The 21,302-nt window shown below is 38.5% G+C and overlaps 2 protein-coding genes across 2 annotated transcripts; one reads left to right on the plus strand and one right to left on the minus strand.

The window, feature by feature from the left end:
* Positions 1-1,694: 1,694 nt before the first annotated feature.
* On the minus strand, positions 1,695-11,900 carry LOC140227301 (SRR1-like protein). The gene is made up of 7 exons (XM_072307723.1): positions 11,625-11,900; positions 7,576-7,616; positions 6,584-6,885; positions 5,815-5,913; positions 4,952-5,100; positions 4,326-4,371; positions 1,695-3,301 (listed from the first exon to the last, which is right to left on the minus strand). Exons 1-7 carry the CDS (start codon positions 11,792-11,794, stop codon positions 3,107-3,109), a joined length of 1,002 nt encoding a protein of 333 aa, XP_072163824.1. The 5' UTR covers positions 11,795-11,900; the 3' UTR covers positions 1,695-3,106.
* A 707-nt stretch (positions 11,901-12,607) lies between these two features.
* On the plus strand, positions 12,608-17,534 carry LOC140227911 (exonuclease V-like). The gene is made up of 4 exons (XM_072308293.1): positions 12,608-13,223; positions 14,248-14,466; positions 15,558-15,679; positions 17,058-17,534. The coding sequence occupies exons 1-4, from the start codon at positions 12,608-12,610 to the stop codon at positions 17,532-17,534; spliced, it is 1,434 nt and encodes a 477-aa protein (XP_072164394.1).
* Positions 17,535-21,302: the final 3,768 nt, after the last annotated feature.

The following is a 21,302-nucleotide window of genomic DNA, read 5'->3' on the forward strand; positions in this document are numbered from 1 at the left end:
ACCAAAATACAAATACACTGTATGCTCTAACAGACAGACAGACACACACACACACACACACACACACACACATTCACACACACATACCACACGCTATACCTATAAATCTGCACAAATTTTAGAGATACAGAAATAACAAGGAAAAGCAGAAATTACGCGGTGCGTAAAATATGTCCCCGCCAGAAGTAGCATTTTGTAGCAAAATGTACAATATCGGTAAAAAATCAAGGTCAAAGGTCAAAGAAGTCAAAGGTCAAAATTCTGTGTAGAAGTTTTGAAGCCCTCACCTAGTGCCATCACAAAAAGCAAACGGAATCAAAATCGGGTTAGAAATGGCGAAGGAGTAGCATTTTGTAGCCAGTGTACAATATAGGTAAAAAATCAAGGTCAAAGGTCAAAGAAGTCAAAGGTCAAAATTCTGTGCAGAAGTTTTGAAGTCCTCACCTAGTGCCATCACATAAAGCAAACGGAAGTGAAATTGGGTTAGAAATGGCAAAGGAGTAGCATTTTGTAGCAAAATGTACAATGCAGGTCAAAAATCAAGGTCAAAGGTCAAAGAAGTCAAAGGTCAAAATTCTGTGTAGAAGTTTTGAAGCCCTCACCTAGTGCCATCGCATAAAGCAAACGGAATCGAAATCGGGTTAGAAATGGCGAAGGAGTAGCATTTTGTAGCAAAATGTACAATACAGGTCAAAAATCAAGGTCAAAGGTCAAAGAAGTCAAAGGTCAAAATTCTGTGCAGAAGTTTTGAAGCCCTCACCTAGTGCCATTACATAAAGCAAACGGAATCGAAATCGGGTTAGAAATGGCGAAGGAGTAGCATTTTGTAGCCAATGTACAATATAGGTCAAAAATCAAGGTCAAAGGTCAAAGTCAAAGGTCAAAAATCTGTGTAGAAGTTTTGAAGCCCTCACCTAGTGCTATCACATAAAGCAAACGGAATTGAAATGGGTTAGAAATGGCAAAGGAGTAGCATTTTGAAGCAAAATGTACAATATAGGTCAAAGGTCAAGGTCAAAGGTCACAACTGAAATTCTGTGTAGAAGTTTCAAAGCTCCCATGTAGTGCTATCATATAAAGCAAACAGAATCAAAATTGGCTCATAAATGACAGAGAAGTAGCAACTTGAACATTTTGATCACACACGGACGCACAGACGGACGGACACACGGACACACACACGTACGGAGCCCGTTCCATAGTCCCCTGCTCGAACTCGTTCGGCGGGGACAAAAAATATTCACATTTTCTAAATCTCAGTGAGACTTCTTGTCTTGTGTAAGGTACTGTACATTAAATAGTACCATGCCACATGTATGCCTATTGAGAAATGTGTGTGTGTGTGTGTGTGTCCATTTTCAGTGGAGTATTTGGTACGCGTATGAGCATAGCTTCAATGCGAATCTCTATAAGTTCTATCTCTCTGTTCCTCCCAGTTTTCACTAAATTTTACGCCAAATGGCTTTCCAGATGAATACAGCATACTTATATTCAATAATTGAAATGCATAATATATGAGGACAAATGATATCTTGAGATAACCTCAAATTTCTGTATCAAAACATGTGACACGTGTACATGAACTTTCAATTTTTCATCAATTGCAAATTGTATATATCATATGTATGAGAAATAATCTGCAGTCTGGAGACATTTCAGTTCACATAAAATGAAATATAGCAGGTATATATATTTAACTCAAAAATTGTCTTTATTTCCCATACTTGCTTTGCTGATTACAAGATTCAAAGAATTGGTCTAACGAAAGAATCCTTCTGCAGTTTGCCAGGAGTTTCTTGAAATATATTGCACTGGATGTGAAACAAATCAGACTTCCTTCAAGAAGATAGCCAATCTTGATACTCTACCCACACCTCTCAAAATGCATGCTATCATTACAAGTCAATTCAGGGAATATCTAAACCATGGATGTGTTCAACCACTCTCCTGAAGCATACCATACCTGTGCCAGAGGAGCGCTTGAACACTCATAAAGTGCACAGCACTATATCCTACAATGCCAAAAGTGGACCACTCCTTGATGAACTAAAAAAGCGTACAGTGCCGCATCGTATTGTACTGTAACAAAGAGCACTCAAAAGCAAAGTGGTACACCAGCGTACTGTATCAAGATGATGACATCAGAAAAATGAACGTAACACACACTACATATGTACATCATAGAGTTCATTTTCTTTGGTTGGGACATCTATAGCCTGTATGTGGTAGTGTGTTAGTGCACAACCCTGTTGCTACAAAATGTGACCACCCCCCATTACATTCATATTTACTTACATTTTCACCATGATTTTAAGCCACCCAGATGAAAAGGTTCTGCTTCAAATGCAGCCCAAAAAGCCCATGTCCTGCATGATCAAGTCGTCACAACATATCTTATTTTGAAAACAGAATACAGTGCACTCCCGTTACAACGAACAAGATTATAATGAAATTTTGTTATAACGAAGTAAAACTTCTGGTCCCAAAATTATCGCCATTAAAGTTTATGGTACAAAATTCGCTTATAACGAACACGGTTATAGCGAAATTTTTGTTATAACGAAGTCTTTTCCGAGCCCCACTGACAAAGAAAAACAAAAGAAATGTGTTTCGTTATAACGAAATGCAGATCGCTTTCGAAAATACGTAGCGGAACAAGCATTTTTGTAGCGTCTCTGCATGGGAAAACGCTTCACATCACCATGTGTTTGCTCCGTGTGTCACGCACAGTTTTAAATGTAATATGTAAACGAAATAAAAAAGGTACCATCCCATTTCACATTGCTTTCCAGTGTACGATGAGTATTCAACAAACAGAATATAATACTATGCGTGGTTTCCTTGTTTTTGTTATATATTGTGTTTGTTCGGTTATAACGAAATTTCGTTATAACCAAAGAGCACTGCCAGTCCCGAGCATTTCATTATAACGGGAGTGCACTGTACAGCAAAAACTATTCTTAAAAAACAGTATCTCTTTTAGTACATCCATCACAATTTTTAATAAGCAATGGGGAACAAAGCCCCTTTCTGCAGCACTTTTCAACAATCACTTGTACGCAGAGTCCAAGGGAAGTGAGACCACCGCAACGTTTTACGGCTCGTGTCATCTCCTACTTGAGTCCAGAATGATTTCCACACTGTCCATGTGATCATAGCATGGCTCACGGCAGTCTGTCCACAGGTTGGCTGGAGCGCGGCCCAGTGCATCAGGGGGAAAGGCATGGATGGCTAGGTCATTGAAGATGTCTGTAAACTGGAAGGAGTTTTTGACTGCGACCTCCTGGTGGTAAGGAAGGACCTGAGGGAAAGAGAGTAGGGAGGAGGATGAGGAGGAGGAGAAGGAAGAGGAAGAGGAGAAGGAGGAGGAGGAGGAGGAGGAGGAGGAAAAGGAGGAGAAAGCAAATGAGGAAGAAGAGGAGAAGGGATGGTTTAGGTTACCAAGTGAGACATCACACCTGTGCATCCTCCCATAGAGATTTTGATAATAACACAAGGAACAGATGAATAAATTGCGGTAGTGATCTGCATCACCATTTGGACCCACAATTTTTTTTCTTCCATTTTTTTTTTAAGGATTCTCTATCACTGGTAGGGTCCATCATCGTATCAGGGCAATTGCTCCCTGAGGACAATTACCCCCTGGCTAAATACTGGTTAGTGGTAAGGTTAGAGAAAAGATTAGGGTTAGGGTTAGGTTTAGGCTTACAGTTTGGGTTGGGTTTAGGGTTAGAGTTTGGGTAAGGGTTAGGATTAGGTTCAGGTTTAGGATTGGGATTAGGGCCAGGGGAAGGGTCCCGGGTAATTACCCAACCCTAGAAGCTCCGTCATCAACACCAGATGGCGGGCTTGCTTTGGCAACCCTCACAGCCATTGCACTGTTGGCCAGAAAGTATGGCCACAGCAGCTACAGCTGATGAGCAGTAAGGGTATGTTTTGGTAGTCAAGGAATCTAATTTACATTTATAATGCACTTGATATGAAGGACTAAAATATAGGTTGGAAATCACTTTATGGGTGGAAATAAGCTGCTTGGCAGAGGTCTGCACTCTCTAAGTGTCTTTCTAGTTGACAAATAGTTTGTGTATAACCTGGTGGCCCAGATTGTTGCTTGTGAAATTGCAAACACAAAAGTGACATCAATATGTGCATTACAGTGCCAACTGCAATGATAATAGTAACAATACATGACAGTAACAACATAACCATTACCTACACTGGTATGATACTAATACTGTTCTAACAATAAAAATAATGACAATAAGTATAACAATAACAATAAGAAGAACACAACAAAAACAAAAAATAAAATCATAATGAGTTACCTTTTGTATGTAAGGCACTTCTTCATGAAGTTGTTTTGAGGTAAATCTGCAGAAAAAGAAGTAAATTACGGGTTGTAAGTAAAATTGCTTGGAAATTGATGATAAAACAGCATTCAGCAAAAAACATGGAACATTCAACATGTAGTCTTTTGTGATCTAGTATTTGCTGCTGAATGCTTCCTATCACATTTATTGAAAGAAATGCAATCCTGTCTCAATACATGAACTCTCTGATATTATCCTCATGAAAGTAGTCTGTGTAGTATTGGTGATAAACCCCAATGTTTTAATATTTACAGCGGTACATAAAGTCCTCTGCAGAGACTTTCAAAATCAAAATGAGTATGGCACAGTCTTGAATTTCCCCAAACACTGCATGCCTTGGGGTTTCACTTGAAGATGATAACAAAAAATCTTTAAATACGGAAAAATGTAGGGCTAGGTCTTTATCACTGTAGTGGCATGGGTATATTTGACTGTAATTGCAGTGTAAATGTTTAATGCTATGTGAATACATAGCAATGAATACTAACATTAAAAGCAAATTCACTTGCCTTGCTTGAAGGCTTCAAATATCCATTTGTCTCTTTCAAAGACAGTACATTTAATCCAAAAAGGTTACTCACCTTTGGCCAAAATTGTTGAAGCTGTTGCCGAGTATGATGAGTGACGCTAACCTCAAACCCCAGTTGGCCCACAACAGGTTGTTATAGAGTGGCTTACCACAATGAGGCATGTAAAAGAGAGTCGGTACCACCACTTGGCGTTTTCCCTCCTGAAAACAAAGGAGAACAAAAACTTCTCAACAGAAGGGCACATTTCAACAACTCCATCCCTTGAAAATTACCGTGAACATTTTCAAGACTTCATCCTACAACAAAACCAAAGTGTCACCTCATCCTCTCCCATTTGCAATACAGTGTACTTCATCAAACTGATTCTATCCTAAACCCATGGTATTTTGACTTTTTAAAAATATATATATATCCTTTCATTGGATATACAACATCATTTCGACATCATGTACTTCTTCATGGACAGTGGCAGGTTGGCTTCTTCAGCAACATGCCTGCCCTGCCTTACAGCCAAACAGTTTAAATTTCAGTCAAGATAAAAAGTCTTGCGTGTCAAGATGCCATGCTCTTTAGTTTAAGGCAAGACACTCTGTCCCACATACAGGATATACAGTAGAGGTCCAGTGAGGGGGATGGTCTTGATTCAAGCATATAAGTTCCTCCCTTCACTTCACCTTTCACTTCAAAGAGCAGATTAAAAAAAAAAAAAATTTTACTAGGTTAGGCCCTTAATGGTCAGTAAACAGCATTAATAAGGTACATACAACAAGAAGAGTTAGTTTGTTGTTGTTGTTTGTTTTGTTTTGTTTTTGTTTTTGTTTTTTGGCATTTGCCTGGATCTGAATAGTGGATTTTCTTATTTCTACCACAAAGAAACAACATCAATCTATGAAAAAGATAAAGTCTTTAAGTACCTCATTATGGTCAATACATGAAAAGCCGAGATCTCGAATAACCTCCTTTTCCACCTCTGTAAAGTTGGGGTCATACAAGCTGCATTTTACCCCAGGTATCTGCAAATGATGTACAAGAATTGCCGACATTAGGAGACACATCATTTAAATTGAGAATTACATACATTTCGAACTACTGACATCACTTGATCTAAATTATCACTCCGTGTTGAGCTAACTTCCAACACAAAGCGATTAAAAATGAACAAAAAGAATGGTTACAGTTGAAAATGAAGAAAGTTATGTGATCTGACAGTTTCCTCATGAAAATAGTAATTTAGTTGCAACCACATATGAACATCAGATGAGATATGATGAAGACTAAAGTTCACTTGAGCTGAACAAGGAATGACTGGTACGTTAGATGACAGCACTTCTATGTTTCAGAGTCCTAACTGAAAGAGGAAAACCACATTAACATCATGGTCACAAACTGGATGTTTTTACTTTGTAAGTGAGCGCACTGTGTCAAATTTATCTACAGTTAAACCTGTACATACAGAATATTCATGGTTATAACGAAATTCTTGTAACAACAAAGTAAAAATTCAGGTCCCTAAATTATCATCTAGATGTATCTTTACATACAGTCTACTGTTCGGTTGTACGGAAAGTAAGCATCTTACTGTCTGGTTATAACAGTGGTGCACTGCTAGTTAGTTTTTAGAAGGGGGGGGGGAGAAAATTTTGAAATTCATGCTTTTCACTACAACGCACTGGATCATCTTACCATGGATTCCATCAGTATGAGGAGGGACAGCTGATATCTAGCCGTGACGCAGGATGAAAAGTTACCCAGTCCATAGCAAACAATGCCCTCAATTCTTCTCAAGGACCTGCTCCGTCCCACAGCTGATCCTGATTCACTATTGCTCATTTCCACGGCGTTCGACCCGTGAATGACATCTGGGGTCTGTCCTGACTGACAGTCTGGTGTTTCCAAAGCTGTGCGACTAATTTGGTGACAGGAGGCAGCAGCATCTTCTTTTGATTGGTCAAAAGTCTGCAGGTGCACAAGACGTTTCCAGCACTCTATCAACAGAAAAAAAAAAAAAACCCAAAACAAATAAGTAACTGATATTACTTACTGTAATGTGCTTTTACATAACCACTTAAATACAATATTCCTAAGTCATAAGAGTCATAACTTGAGTGGCAGATTGTACCTTTTTTCATTTGGTTGAGAGAGGTCATTGCAAAATATATCTTTCCTTTTTTTAACTAATCATTGTCCAGTGTAATTTACTCCAAGTTCATTATGAAATATATGGAGTAACATGAGATATATCTCTACAAAGTAAGAAAGTAATGGAATTTTCATGTGTTTAAAAAGTACAACCACATACAGTGTACATCAAAGAAATGTTAGATTGTTTGAGAGATTGTAGACTTCCAACTATGCACTCCTGGATGCTTGTTAAGGAAGATCTTACACTACTTGGCTTTCTGCAAGTCTATATTATGTCCTTGATGATTGAAATACATTGCCTTGACAAATACTTCTTCAAATCTATCTACTCAACAGGAGTAGGTGTAGAATATTCCATGTGAATATATAAGGGCTTCAGCTACAAACATGAAATGACATAAAAATTAACTACACATCTTGTGGAAGGCTTGAATCATCAAAATACATGTATTAGAATAGATTCCATTGGCTGATCTGCAGAAATACCATGTGATCAAAATAATTTCCACTGAGGGTGAATACAAACTTCTCACCTTGGAAGTCCCTGAAGAAACTGCTAATCTGGAGATCATTCCTGGAAAGTCAACGATGAAACACAAAACCACCAAAATTAGCCAACAATTAGTCTTTTTATTCTTTATTCAAATTCAAATGCAGATCTTGTGTTAACACCAGTCCGGGAAATCCACTCGTGAGGGGGGCTCCGCCTCACAAGGCACTCTACCCCTCATGAGCACCTCTGGGGAACTCTAGAGGCTCCCTCCCCGCAGTGCTCACGAGGTCTCCTCTTCACCTCTCATCCATCTAACATCTGATATTTTATGGTCACAAGTTCTCACAGTGATTTTTTGTTACATACACATGTCCACCCTCCATGGTGAGAAAAAGAAAAAATCTATCTGTTTTGATTTAAACTCAATATTTGTCAAAACAGAATTTTTTTCTCATCATGGAGAGTGGACATGTGTGTGTAACAAAAAAAAAATCACAGTGAGAACTTTAATATGACCATTTATATCAGATGTGAGATGGATGAGAAGTGAAGAGGAGGCTTCATGAGCACTGCGGGGAGGGAGCCTCATAAGTATTCCAGCTCAAAAGGTGCTCATGAGGGAGAGAGTGCCTTGTGAGACGGAGTCCCCATCATGAGCAGATTTCCCAGAGTGAAACATGATATATTTCATTTTGTGCCGTAATTACTACAACTAAAAGTGAACAGCTAGATTATCTTTTTCACTCCTAATAATATCATATCAGCACAAATCTTCAGGATCAGATAAGGCATTTGCCAGATGAGGATTAAATTATTTAAACCTCTGGGAGCCTACTTAGTACACTGAACAACATGTTGACAAAGCTTGATATTAGCAGTAGTCTGGTGGTGCGGGCCATCAGAAATAGATGTCGGGCCACTACTATTTAAGAAAAGATTTTGGTGACGACTGGGCCACCAAAACGAAAAAAAAAAAAAAAAAAAATTGTTGAGCCTAGATGTGAGGTTTCCTCTAGGGAGCCTAAACAGTATTTGACAAAGTCTAAGACCTTACATCATTTACTATTAACAGCACACACTCCACTTGACCGAAAGATCGGTCTGTATCTGGTCCTCAGGGAAATATTCCGCAGAGACTGCGTCTGGCTTCAAGGATCCCCTCCTATACCGAGGAGAGCTATAACTTCAAAAAAATAAAAGACTCCTCCGGACAGACGGATCTTTCTCTTTCTACTCCACCAGCTATAGAGGTCTATTCTTCTATGACCGAGATGACCAATGTGGAAATGCAAACCCTCTGGGCAGTGACAACTTCCCATTTACAAGAAGACAGGACTCATTTCAAAAATGAAATTTGGGATGTAAATGAAAATGGGTAAATCTCAGGATACCCCTCAATGATCCTCAAAACCTCCTACTAATCCCAATTCCTATTGTAGTAGTAGACTAACAATCAACATCTAGCAAGTAACATTGTCATTACTGTTTAGTGTTGGCATAGACGCTATATAGGCTTGACCAAAAGATTAGTCTGTATCTGGTCGTCAGGGAAATGTTCTGCGGAGACTGCGTCTGGCTTCACGGATCCCCTCCTATACGGAGGAGAGCGATAACATAAAAAAAATAAGACTCCTCCAAACAGACGGATCTTTCTGTCTATAGGCCTATATCACATACAAAGTCTCAATCTACTGGGTTATAGATTAGCACTGTGTACGTATTTCATTCCGACATTAATTTGTGATCCACCATACACTTGTTTCTGCTTAAAATTACTTTAAATGGCAATTGTCAACAAAATACCATAAGATTATAACTACTTAGTGACAGTGACAATACTGACGTGACTTGGCTTGGGCCTAACTATACACAGCCCAGTCGCTGTAAGTAGGGCTTGTGCCGAAAGGGTGGGTTGGGTGGTGGCGCGTCGCGTTAATGGGAACACCACCCTTCGTCCAAAGCCCCCCCGGTTTTGCCGAAAGGGTGCGTTGGGAGCGTTGGGTCGCGTCGCGTTGACTGGAACCCCACCCTTCGTCCAAAGCCCCCCCGGTTTTGCCGAAAGGGTGCGTTGGTACTTTTTCTCATGTAATATTAAAAGACGCGTTTTGAATTTATATTTAACCTTCAAACAACCATTTCAAAGAGGCTATCGTCCGGATCGGTTTACACTCTATTACAACTTGGTCTACAGCCAGTTGGTCTAATAGACTGTTAAATATCAGTTGGTCTGATATATACCAGTTGGTCTAGTCATCATTTCGTCCAATTACTGTTTGGTCTAATTGCTATTTGTTGTTTAATACAAAACTTGTCTTTTAACCCTATAAAGCCCAAGGGGGGGGGGGGGGGGGGCACATTGTGCCCCCTACCAGATTTTCATTCGGCACTCCTTCGCCCTTAATCCAGTTTTAACCAAATTTGGTGACTTTTCCAAAAATCTTATTTCCAAAAAATCTTATTCCCAACATTTTGATATAAAGTTTAGCTATATTTGATATTGCTGGTTGCCATGGCAACAATAAAACTGACAACCATGTCAGTCAGATTTTGCATATTTTTCTGTTCCAATTCCAATTAACCATATTATAATGTATAAAATGGGCGTTTGTTGGCTGAAATTTGCTGAAGGAGCAAAATGTGAAGTAATTATCGCCCTGAAATGTTTTTCCTATTATTTCCTTTGTTTTTCTGTGACAATGCCATAAAACAGTAGCTATAGTAGAGATACTTGAAAATAACAGTATTTTCCAAAGATTGCCATTCTATTTTGTGTCATTTTGATTCCTCCACCCAAGTTATACCTCTAATATCATTTGTTTATCACATTATCAATCTGCAAACTTAAAATTCCGATATTATTGGACTATGAAATATGATAACTATGCATGTACCTATCCCTAACAATACATCACAGGTCTCATAATGTATTTCTTTATTTTGTTATGAATAGCGCCCCCATGTAGTGACCTTGAGAAATTTCAACCATAAAAACTAATGAGCTTTGACTTGCAGATCATTTGTGGCAAATATGAAAAATATTGGTCTATGATAAGACATACTGGGGATAAAGAAATTATACAGAAAAATCATGTTTTTAGCATATTTCCTATGTATTTCTTTATATTATGGTAAATAGCGCCCTCTATGTGTCACCATGAAAAAAAATCAAGTATGTGGTCATGTAGACTATGAGTTGCTCTACCCATGTGCCAAATGTGACGATGAAACATCAAAAAATAACATCAAAATAGCTTGGGCTTTATAGGGTTACATGAGAAAAAGAGAAAAAGTACCAACGCACCCTTTCGGCAAAACCGGGGGGGATTTGGACGAAGGGTGGGGTTCCAGTCAACGCGACGCGATCCAACGCTCCCAACGCACCCTTTCGGCAAAACCGGGGGGGGGGGGGGGGGCTTTGGACGAAGGGTGGTGTTCCCATTAACGCGACGCGCCACCACCCAACCCACCCTTTCGGCATAAGCCGTAAGTAGCGCGACAGCTGCTACAGTAGCTATATTTGCACAGCGTACTAACAGCGTCTGGTCGGGCTAGCTTGGGCCTAGAACGTTAGAGTCTACTTACATTTTTAAAGGGTGTGTACAGTTCTGGTTGAGGATTAAGCTTTTAACGTTTTGTGAGATATTCAGAAACCACTCTATGAGATGTCAAAGAGCATGCAATTCGAAGGGGTATCAAAAGTTTATTTGATGAAAATCGGTTTTGAAATGGCTGAGATATCCCAAAACAAGGTGAAACAAAGAGATCCTAATTAAGGCGTGGCCTGTCGCCTTTTATTATTATCACATTTTTGGATATCTCACTCTCAGCCATTTGAAAACCAATTTTCATCAAATAGGCCTAAATGTTGAATCCTTCTTGAAATTACATGCTCTTTCATATTTCATAAAGAGGTTTCTCATAAGCAAATATCTCACTTAGGAATGTTTAAAAAACATGAATCCCCACCTCAACCAGTAGGCCCTACTGCTGTACTGTCCCTTTAAACTCTCATACGCAATTATTTTCATTGAAATGATAGCTATGAAAAAAAAAATTACAGTATTAAAATGCCTTGCAGGAAATGCTCACACACAACTCTTGATTTTATATGACAGAGTGGTTGCATCAATGTTGTCAAGGTCTCCATGGCGGGCACTCGCTGCTGCTTGCTGCGGATCAACTCTCGGATAGGCAGCGCCGCGGGGATGCCTATTTCGCCTCTTGTTTTTCTTGGAAACCACACGAAACCCGTCGTCCATGTTCTACGGTAGAGCTTAAATGGAGTACAATGCCCAAATAACCAGAGATGTTGTGTTTCGAAATTGAATCATAATGTTCCCTGCTCAACTTGACAGCTCAAGTACAGATCAGGTACAGATATATGCCTTCAAGCACTGCATGCATGTTGATAAGTGTGCATATTCACCCAACACGTACACTGGTATTCAGTACTTGTACACGCACTACATGTGCATCAAGGGGGGAAAAATCGCCGTAAACATGTGCGCACATGCTCAGCTTTATCTACCACTCCGTAGCCGTTATATCAGGCTGTATTGCTGATGCACTACAAACTACTAATTTCAAAGATAACATAATTGTGTAATTTCAAAATATCATTCTCACTCTATATATAAACAAATATTTGATTTCATATTTAGTGGGTTGTTTTTTTTTTTTTTTTACGATTGTGATTGCAATCTTGAAAGTTATTCATGAGCCCACTTCAAATGGTAAATACAATTTGGTCTGAAGAAAGACTATACCGGAGATCCAGCGCGGGAGTTACGCAAGCTTTTTTTACTCACCTGCCACTGGTTACGAAAGGCTGCGCCAGCAACGCGTTATAAGAGTGCGGTCCAGTCGTGGTTGTTGACAGACTGTGAAACTTTCATATTCTACGGTAAAATATTGTAGTATTAGAAAAAAGTGTTTATGAAGAAAAGGGGAAATGTCGCAGGTAAGTGAACCACCTACGGAAACTCCCGTTATTCTCCTGTCAACCGAGATCGCGAGCGTGAGCTGCAGAAGAACAGAGCCAACCAACATCAGAACAAGAAAGGTGTGCACAAATGGAAACCAAGGGTACGGCCACGGAAAACTCGACCAGTGAGGAGGCTGCCGCGGCCGCGGTCGGCCAGGCGTCTGATAACGGTGCAGCTCTCAACAACCCCGCTGTTGTAGCTAACTCTGTTCAAAGAAACGCCCATAGCCATGCAGCCGGGAACACCTCCAGTGCCCAAGGAGACGAAAGTTTTGGCAATGACTGGCATGACTGCGACGACGAGGAACCGTACCTCCACCAACTAATGGACAATCTTGAAAATACAGAGCATGGCGAAAAGCTGGCCAATGACAATGAATCATCACCTCTTGCGCCAGGAAGAAACAGGACAGACCAGCATCCACTGGAATCAAACGCTGATGTGGAGGTAGTCGATGACTTTTCGTTCTTATGGAAGGGGGATCCGGACAAGACTCCACTCCAGTTGCTGAAGGGAACTTACCTCTCTGTAACCGATCTGACTTCTCAGGCTTGGTGTGAAAGAAAGATGGTCTACGATAGTTCTCCAGAAGGCCAACTAGTTCTGGCATTCCTCGACACTGCAGATCGCCAAGAAGCAATAAAAATGGAAGCCATTAAAGTTGAGACCATGAAAGTTGGATCAAATATTCATCTGAAGAGAGGTGTGTCCAGTGCAAATTATTTCACAAGTTCAAGCATTTTGCACTGACTAGTATACTGCATGTATACTGACTTAATTCATATATCTAGTTACATTAAATTCTTATAAAAAAGTGTGAGGTGTTGTTCTTTTTTCATAACATAAACTTAAAAGAATAAAATATCACTTTTCACCTTTAAAAGTTTGCAGACCTATGTGTAATCAACAAATTTCATTTCCTCCCCTGTATTACAACAAAATGTTGTAGCACTGACCAACACTCCAGGTGTAGAATACTGTGGTGGGAATTCGGGAGAGGATCCTCCCTCTCCACACACACACCTTGCCATAGAACCACTCGTAATTGAAAGATTGATTCAAATGACTACCAATCGATCGATGAACAGGCCCAGACCTACATTGTACTAGCATCGATGGATTAAAGTAAAGTAAAGTAAAGTAAAGAGGAATAAGGTGATGTGTTGTAGATTACTCCAGCTCCAAGTATCAAAATGTGTGAAATACTGTTACAGTCTTGTAAGTTGTAATTAGCAACTGGAAATGTATCAAAATATTTTGTAATGTTGTATCCATCCAAAAAACACAAGCATAGACAGGTGAATGCATTTACAGTCAGTGGTAATTTATACTTTGAAGATTTTGATCAGAGCCATGGAGGCTCACAATTTGAGAATGCACATATCTTATTCTTGAAAAATTGAAACAGAAAATGGGATTCCATTGGGATGCGAATCCACATATTCAAAATATTTTACAATTAACATATCTAACACACAAATGTCAATTGATATCTCATATGACATTTAAGTGAACAATCTATTGGATAGCCTTTATTTGGCCATCCACTGAGCTGTAACTCCCAAGCCCTCTCAATCGGTGCATATTGACAATTAGTGTAAGGATGTTATTGTGCTGAGCAGCATAGAAAACACACCAGCAATTGTCTTTACTTACCAGAATAAATTGCAACAATGAATTGAGATTACAATAGTTTCTATCATTGATTGTAATTATTTCACATACAGAGCTTGAGGTTCACACAATCAAGAAAGTCAAGGCCAAGACCAGAGAGGACAAGTGGGCCATCAAGTTTCTCAATCTCTTCATCTCTGTGAATCAGTTAATACGAGGAGGAGGAGGGGGAGGAGGTGGAGGTGGAGGGGGTGTGGCATCCAGATGCATCGTCAGGGAGATCCCCATCTGTGGCAGACCTTTCCAGAATGGACCATTTGTGGTGAGATTTTGCAACAATCATATATATATATATTATACAGTGCACTCCCGTTATAACGAAATGCTCGGGACCGGCAGTTTTCTTTCATTATAACGAAATTTCGTTATAACCGAACAAATACAATATGTAACGAAAACAAGAAAACCACGTATATATATCATATTCTGTTTGCTGAATACTCATCATACACTGGAAAGCTATGTGAAATGTGATGGGATAACTGTATCACAATAATAAACGCAAGTTCCCCTCAGAAACTGTGCGTGACACAAAGAGCGAACACACAGTGGTGTGAAGTGTTCACCCATGCAGAGAAGCTATAAAATGCTTGTTCCGCTACAAATTTTCGAAAGCAATTCGCATTTCGTTATAACGGAGCAAATTTATTTTGTTTTTCTTTGTCTATGGCGCTCGGAAAAGACTTTGTTATTATGGAAATTTTGCTATAACCGTGTTCGTTATAAGCGAATCTTTTACCATAGACTTTTATGGTGATTATTTTGGGACCAGAAGATTTACTTCGTTATAACGAAATTTCATTATAATGGTGTTCGTTATAATGGGAGTGCACTGTATTACATATATCAGATTGCATATACTAATAACATACCCCATCCAATTTTGTTTTCTTCTGTTTTCAAAATAGTTGTTTATGACAGTGATAGTTTTCATATACATATATACAATGAAACCCTTAGAAACTGTATAAATACTGTAAATGTGGATATTTTTGCGCGACTTATTTTTCGCGCTTGGCCAGGTAAGGAGGATTTCACATGTTTACGATTCCGCAGACTCAATACATCACGCACAGGAACGTATGGCAAGTAAAAATATTTGCGTACTTTTATTTTCGCAGTACTTTCTGGTTGCGCAAAATGTGTGAAAATTTTAACTTTGCGAAAATGTCCACTTTTACAGTACTAGCGATAGAAAGAGATGAAATGCATCCGTGTGTCGTTATTACACTCATTTAGATGATTTATCATAAATTTGATCCAGTATGTATCCCATAAGATGCAGCCACCCATTTCTGCCCAGTGTTTTTAAACCTCCATTTATCATTGCCCGTTCCTGTCTTCATTTCATGAAATGCCAAAGTGGGTGTGATAGACGAGGTGAGATACAATAGTCAAGGCCAGCTGGAGATTGTGGAGTTCAAAACAAGGGCAAATACCAGGAGTATTCCCTCATTAGCACAGAGAAACAAGGACAAACTACAGGTGAGTTGTTTCTTCCTTTCCAAGTTATTGATTGTTGCACCCTGTTTCAACAGACCTTACACCAACAATGTAGGGACAACGCCCAGAGAACAAAGTTTCTCACCTTGGGCAACAAAACCACAGGAGAGAGTGAGGGGTACCGTCTTTAATAAGAGACACACATCAAAAACCTCTGTGCATGTTTCCATGACAAACTACCTGCTAATGCGCGAAGGGGCTATGTTTTAATCTATGCACATTATTGGCACGGTTTGTGTCATTCTGTGTGTATGAGACTACAGTGCACTCCCGTTATAACGAAATGCTCGGGACCGGCAGTTTTCTTTCGTATAAAGAAATTTCGTTATAACCGAACAAATACAATATATGTATAACGAAAACAAGGAAACCACGTGTATAAATCATATTCTGTTTGCGGAACACTCATCATACACTGGAAAGCTATGTGAAATGTGATGGGATAACTGTATTACAATAGCAAACGCAAGTTCCCCTCAGAAACTATGCGTGACACAAGGAGCGAACACACAGTGGTGTCAAGCGTTCACCCATGCAGAGACGCTATAGATGCTTGTTCCACTACGTATTTTCGAAAGCAATTCGCATTTCGTTATAACGGAGCACATTTCTTTTGTTTTTCTTTGTCTGTGGCGCTCGGAAAAGACTTCGTTATAACGGAAATTTCGCTATAACCGTGTTCGATATAAACGAATTTTGTACCATAGACTTTAATGGCGATAATTTTGGGACCAGAAGATTTACTTCGTTATAACCGTGTTCGTTGTAACGGGAGTGCACTGTATTTGTTATCACAAGAGCATCGAAACAGAAGTGTTGCCGCGGTAATATCAGGGCAATGCCAGGATCATGAGCTGGTTTACCAAGCTGTCTAGAGCAGAATTTGGCAAAAGTCACAACATCTGCGTAAAATTTTGCATGGACCATTTTAACAGGCAGGGTAAAAAAAAAAAAAAATTGCCCGGACATTGTCACAGTAACTCTGGTTTCAAAGACTCTGTTAAAACGGGACTTTAGTAGGAGTTAGAGTTGTAAGAGTGGATATATACGAAATGCAAAATAGAGTACATGTAGTAAGTAGAGAGAGAGAGAAAATAGCGAGAGAGAACATGAAATAAAAACCCATCGTGTGTCCTGGGTCCCTCCAAGGCTATTCAACTTTTTTTTTTTTTTTTCCTCTCAGTTGAAATCTGAACTTTGCTAGGCCCAATGATGGTGCTCTTTAATTCACTCAACAATGAATTGACAGATGCTCTTCATATCATATTAATTTGAAATTACTGATGTGAATGACATATTGTTGCAGTTTGATGTTCCGTCATCAACAATGACACCAGTTTCTAATCCTACAAATTCCCAGGTCATGGTGTACAAGGAGCTCTTTGACGAGGCAGTATGCGGCTTGCTAAGGAAAGACAGCATTATGGACGCACTCAAACTGGACCCTGATAAACCTCTCCATGATGACATCATTGCTCACTCGCTCACTGTGAACCTTGTCGCAACCACCGTCGGTGACATCGTATCCGCAGTCTTGGAGCGATTCCCGTTCCTGGCCAAAATTGACTCCGTCTCTGTGGAGTACTCATCGCAAAAGGACGAGGCGCCGTTTTTCGTCAGCGAGTACGAGTTTGATCCTGTGTGGCTGAAAGATCGGTTGGATCACTTCAGTGAATTCTGGGATGGTCGAAGGGAGCCAACTGGCGTGGATGTGGAGGAGGCATGGAAGTGCAATTTTTGTCAATACAAGGAGGGCTGTGATTGGAGGGAAAAGATGCACAAAAAGTGTCTTAGTAGGAAATTGGCCAATCACGTTCGAGTTGAGCTCACAGAATAAGGTCTTTAAAGGCCAGAGGTGTATGTGCAATACATGTACTTCCACAGAATATTGGCAAATTGTAACCAAGTACGGTTTTATGAAATAGGTTTTTGAAGAAACGTGAAAATCTTTGGCAAGATGTAGGTCTGGAGATGTGTGTCCTGAGACTATTAGGTATTTGTTGCACAATTGAGTGCAGGTTCTGTGCAATGAGCTTTGACTAGAGTAGATTGTAGAATTCAATGTATTTTGGTGTTTTAAGAAGACAAAGCTGCATTTTGTACTTAAATTTTTGAAGATGTGTATTTATTCATGACTGTGTTCACCCAAAGACCTATAACAGTAAACACTAGTATCATAAAGTGAAATAATCTTTTGAATTATATGTCGTTTGGACATTTTGATAAAGGGTCTTTTGGTACTCAGTTTAATTCATTATTAAACATGTGTGTTAAAGTCGATGATCTCCACTGGTCATCTGCAATGGTTTAATGGGGGAGGGTGATGGTGCAATAAGTGCAGGGTTTGCAGTCTGTACTTGTACAATGCAATAGTTACAGTTTCAGCTGAAGTATATGAAAACAGCTTGGTGTATATTTGAGCACCTTAAGTATTCAGCGATATCAAAGTCTTGGATTACTGGTAAGTGGTTGTGATGCCAGTAGATGGCATTCTTTCATGGCGCAATATTTGAAATAAATTAGTAATGTGCCTGCCTATATGAGAACTCATTACCACCAACCAATGTCCAGATTTATCAAGTAAATGAACGGTTCAATCAGTGGAATATGTATGTCAGTGTTGATAAATTACTATTTTTCATGCAAGGATTTCACACACTACATGCTCATCACTAAGATGATGCCATTTACTTACACAATCAAAATTATGTTACACCCATTGTCTATAATACTGATGCAATGAAATGCTAACAAAAGTTCAGAAGTTCACAAAAGAGTTCTTATCTTCCAGCAGAAAAATTATATGTACAGTATACAATGTACACTGTATATTCAAGTGACAATTAATATGTGTAGTGGTCAGTTTTCAAGTTTAATATATGTATCTAAATGCTACACACAACTTGAGAAAGAGTTTCATTTACAAGACATCATGTTTGTTCATGTCCTATCCAGCAACAGCAAATGAATGCAAATGGGATGAAACTCATGTTGTAGTACTGTAGAACTAGAAATTTTAACATGCATGAAACTTTTGCAAATTTCGCATGGAGCCAAGATTTGCAAAAGTTAAATTTATGCAAAAGTTGCTTGTCTACACAATGCATTCAATGCCAGTGGCAATTTGCAAATGTTTCATGCCGCAAAAGAAGCAGTTGGCTTCAATTCATGAAAGTTTCATGCAGGGAATGTTTCTGGTTTTAAAGTCGGACCTACCAAAATGGTGATGCAGATGAAGGGATCGCAAATTACTCAAAACATCTCAAAGAAACATTCCAATATCAGAATACATTATGAAATTCCATAATTGTACAGACATATTTCAGCCGTGATGAAAGAAAGTGTGAATGTCGGAATTATTTGACATCACAAAGGGAAAAGACATGGTTATGCAAAAACTAATTTTCATTGTTTATATCACTGGGTTCATATTTGCATTGTGTAGACAAGACACACCTAAAATTATGGATTTTACATGTATATTTAAAAATTTTCTGTCAGCGTGTAGAGTGAAAATGTAGTGTGGGAAATTTTTGCGCGAGTAATTTTTGGGGCTCAGCCTGGTAAGATGAATTTCAGGTGTTTGAAAGTCCATGGAATCAAAATATGCAATTGTGTTTAATATGCCGAGCCCCCCCCCCCCCCCAAAAAAAAAAAAAAAAAAATGTACTGAAAAATATCTTCACAATTAGATGTTTTTGCACGAAACACTAGATCATGAGCAAACTCTTGGTACAGACTTTTGTTTCTTTATAACAAGACGGTGTTATACAATTGTATTCTGAAATATGATTCAAGAGACTCACAACTCCTCTGTGTATGATGTGCAGTATATGTACATACACTTAACTGTATGAAGAGTTTGAATGCAAGAAACAAACCCTTTTTTTCAAATTTTGTTAAGGTAATCATCAAATTGAGGAAAGTGAAATCTCTTCAATTAAATTGCATAAAGAAAGATATTTCTGAAGATAAAAAAATCATAGCATATATTTTCATTGTTTTTTTTTTCTTCTTCTTTTTTCCAACAGCTGTAACCTCAAATGTGTCTCAAATTTATACCTGAATGACTATAGCTGTATGTCTGTTTCTGGGCTTTTAAACTCTTCATATTTTATCACATACATAACATTTGTATTTGGGTTGAATTTTTTAAATGCCAAATCTGTAAAAAAACAAACAAACATGAAAATACTAAAGTGTATCAAATCTCATAAATGCACTGTAAGTACTGTACAATCATACACATATTAACATGTAGTTGCATGTGAGGGGATTCTTATTTGCGAAGTGGAATTTTTAAAATGTGTTTGTCTTCAAAGAAATTAAGAAAATACTTTAATGAGAATCTCTCAGTTCTCCCATACATGTATGTAAATCTGTCAATACATTGTGTAGCTTGAGCTAATACGATGTGTACTATGCAGTGGCTGTTCTCATAGCAAATTTCATCTTCAAACATACTGGGACAGTATGAAAAGAGAGCGTTATCATTTTTAGAGTGACATGACATGCTGCTGTCTCCATTTATTGGTGCATATATCACGACAGGGTGGCAGCTTGAGCTTACATTTTGTACATGTAAATTAAACCGTTATGATCCAGTATATGTACCAGTAGTCCTGTATAGAGGGCTGCATCAATGGGTTCCATGTAGGTTTGCACGGCTTCTTGTGGAGTTTGGAGTCTTTCCTAGCTTTTTATACATGTACAATGTATTTCTAATGTACAGGAAAATATCATTATAATTTTGTACAAGTTTTAAATGTAGTTTAGGAGGCTCCTACTCATTTATAACATCCTTTCATTGTATAAAAGGGGAAATCCAGTCCAAGTATAAGTTAGTCTGATAAGAAAGAGCAAAATATTATGATTTCAACGGTATAAATTTGATCAAAATCGGATGAAAAATAAGGAAGTTATCGGGGGGAAACGGTTCTTTAACAGTCAATATGAATATGCGAATGGAAAAGTGAGCCTGTCATTCCCTCACAACCTACCATATGCTGTAGTTTGTACATAAAATTTTGAAATTTCCTGTTTTTCATTCAAACACGATTATGACTAAGGCTGAAATCCTCATACATTATGAATATCTACTTTGTCACTATTCTGAAGTTAATTAACCAGGAATAACATAATTTTTCAGACCTCAATGACAGAAACATTGAATTTTCATCATTTTTAGTACACGATCAATGCAAAATTTTGAGGGTATGACATGGTTAGCTCACTCATTTGCATATTCATATACCCACCGCACAAGAACTATTTTGGAAAAATTATCAAAACTTCAAAATTTCATAACTTCCTTAATTTTCATTTGATTTCAGTCAAATTTTTACATTTGAACTTCTAAAGTTTTACTCTTTTTTATCAGACTAACTTATATTTGGACTGGATTTCCTTTTAAAGAGGAATCGCTCATGATGCTAGCATAAAAATACTGTTCTATTTTTATGTGGGTATGTATTTCTCATACATTTTGTAGATATATGTAGAGTTAAATACTTTGTATCCTTCAAGATTTATATTTAAAAAAATATACAAAGATCAGATGTGATATCAATTTCAATAAAGCTTCACTTCGCTCCTCATTCAACAA

This window comes from Diadema setosum, chromosome 4, assembly GCF_964275005.1.
Source record: "Diadema setosum chromosome 4, eeDiaSeto1, whole genome shotgun sequence".
NCBI lineage: Eukaryota > Metazoa > Echinodermata > Echinoidea > Diadematoida > Diadematidae > Diadema > Diadema setosum.

Bases quoted from the DNA above. Each gene is read 5' to 3' on its own strand.
- LOC140227911 (XM_072308293.1), top strand. From the start codon at position 12,608: ATGGAAACCAAGGGTACGGCCACGGAAAACTCGACCAGTGAGGAGGCT. The intron at 13,224-14,247 runs GTGTGTCCAGTG...TTTCACATACAG, and splicing joins AAATATTCATCTGAAGAGAG to AGCTTGAGGTTCACACAATC. The intron at 15,680-17,057 runs GTGAGTTGTTTC...ACAAATTCCCAG, and splicing joins GAAACAAGGACAAACTACAG to GTCATGGTGTACAAGGAGCT.
- LOC140227301 (XM_072307723.1), bottom strand. From the start codon at position 11,794: ATGGACGACGGGTTTCGTGTGGTTTCCAAGAAAAACAAGAGGCGAAAT. The intron at 5,914-6,583 runs GTAAGATGATCC...CATCATTTGCAG, and splicing joins TCATACTGATGGAATCCATG to ATACCTGGGGTAAAATGCAG. The intron at 3,302-4,325 runs GTAACTCATTAT...TCTTTCCCTCAG, and splicing joins AAGTGCCTTACATACAAAAG to GTCCTTCCTTACCACCAGGA.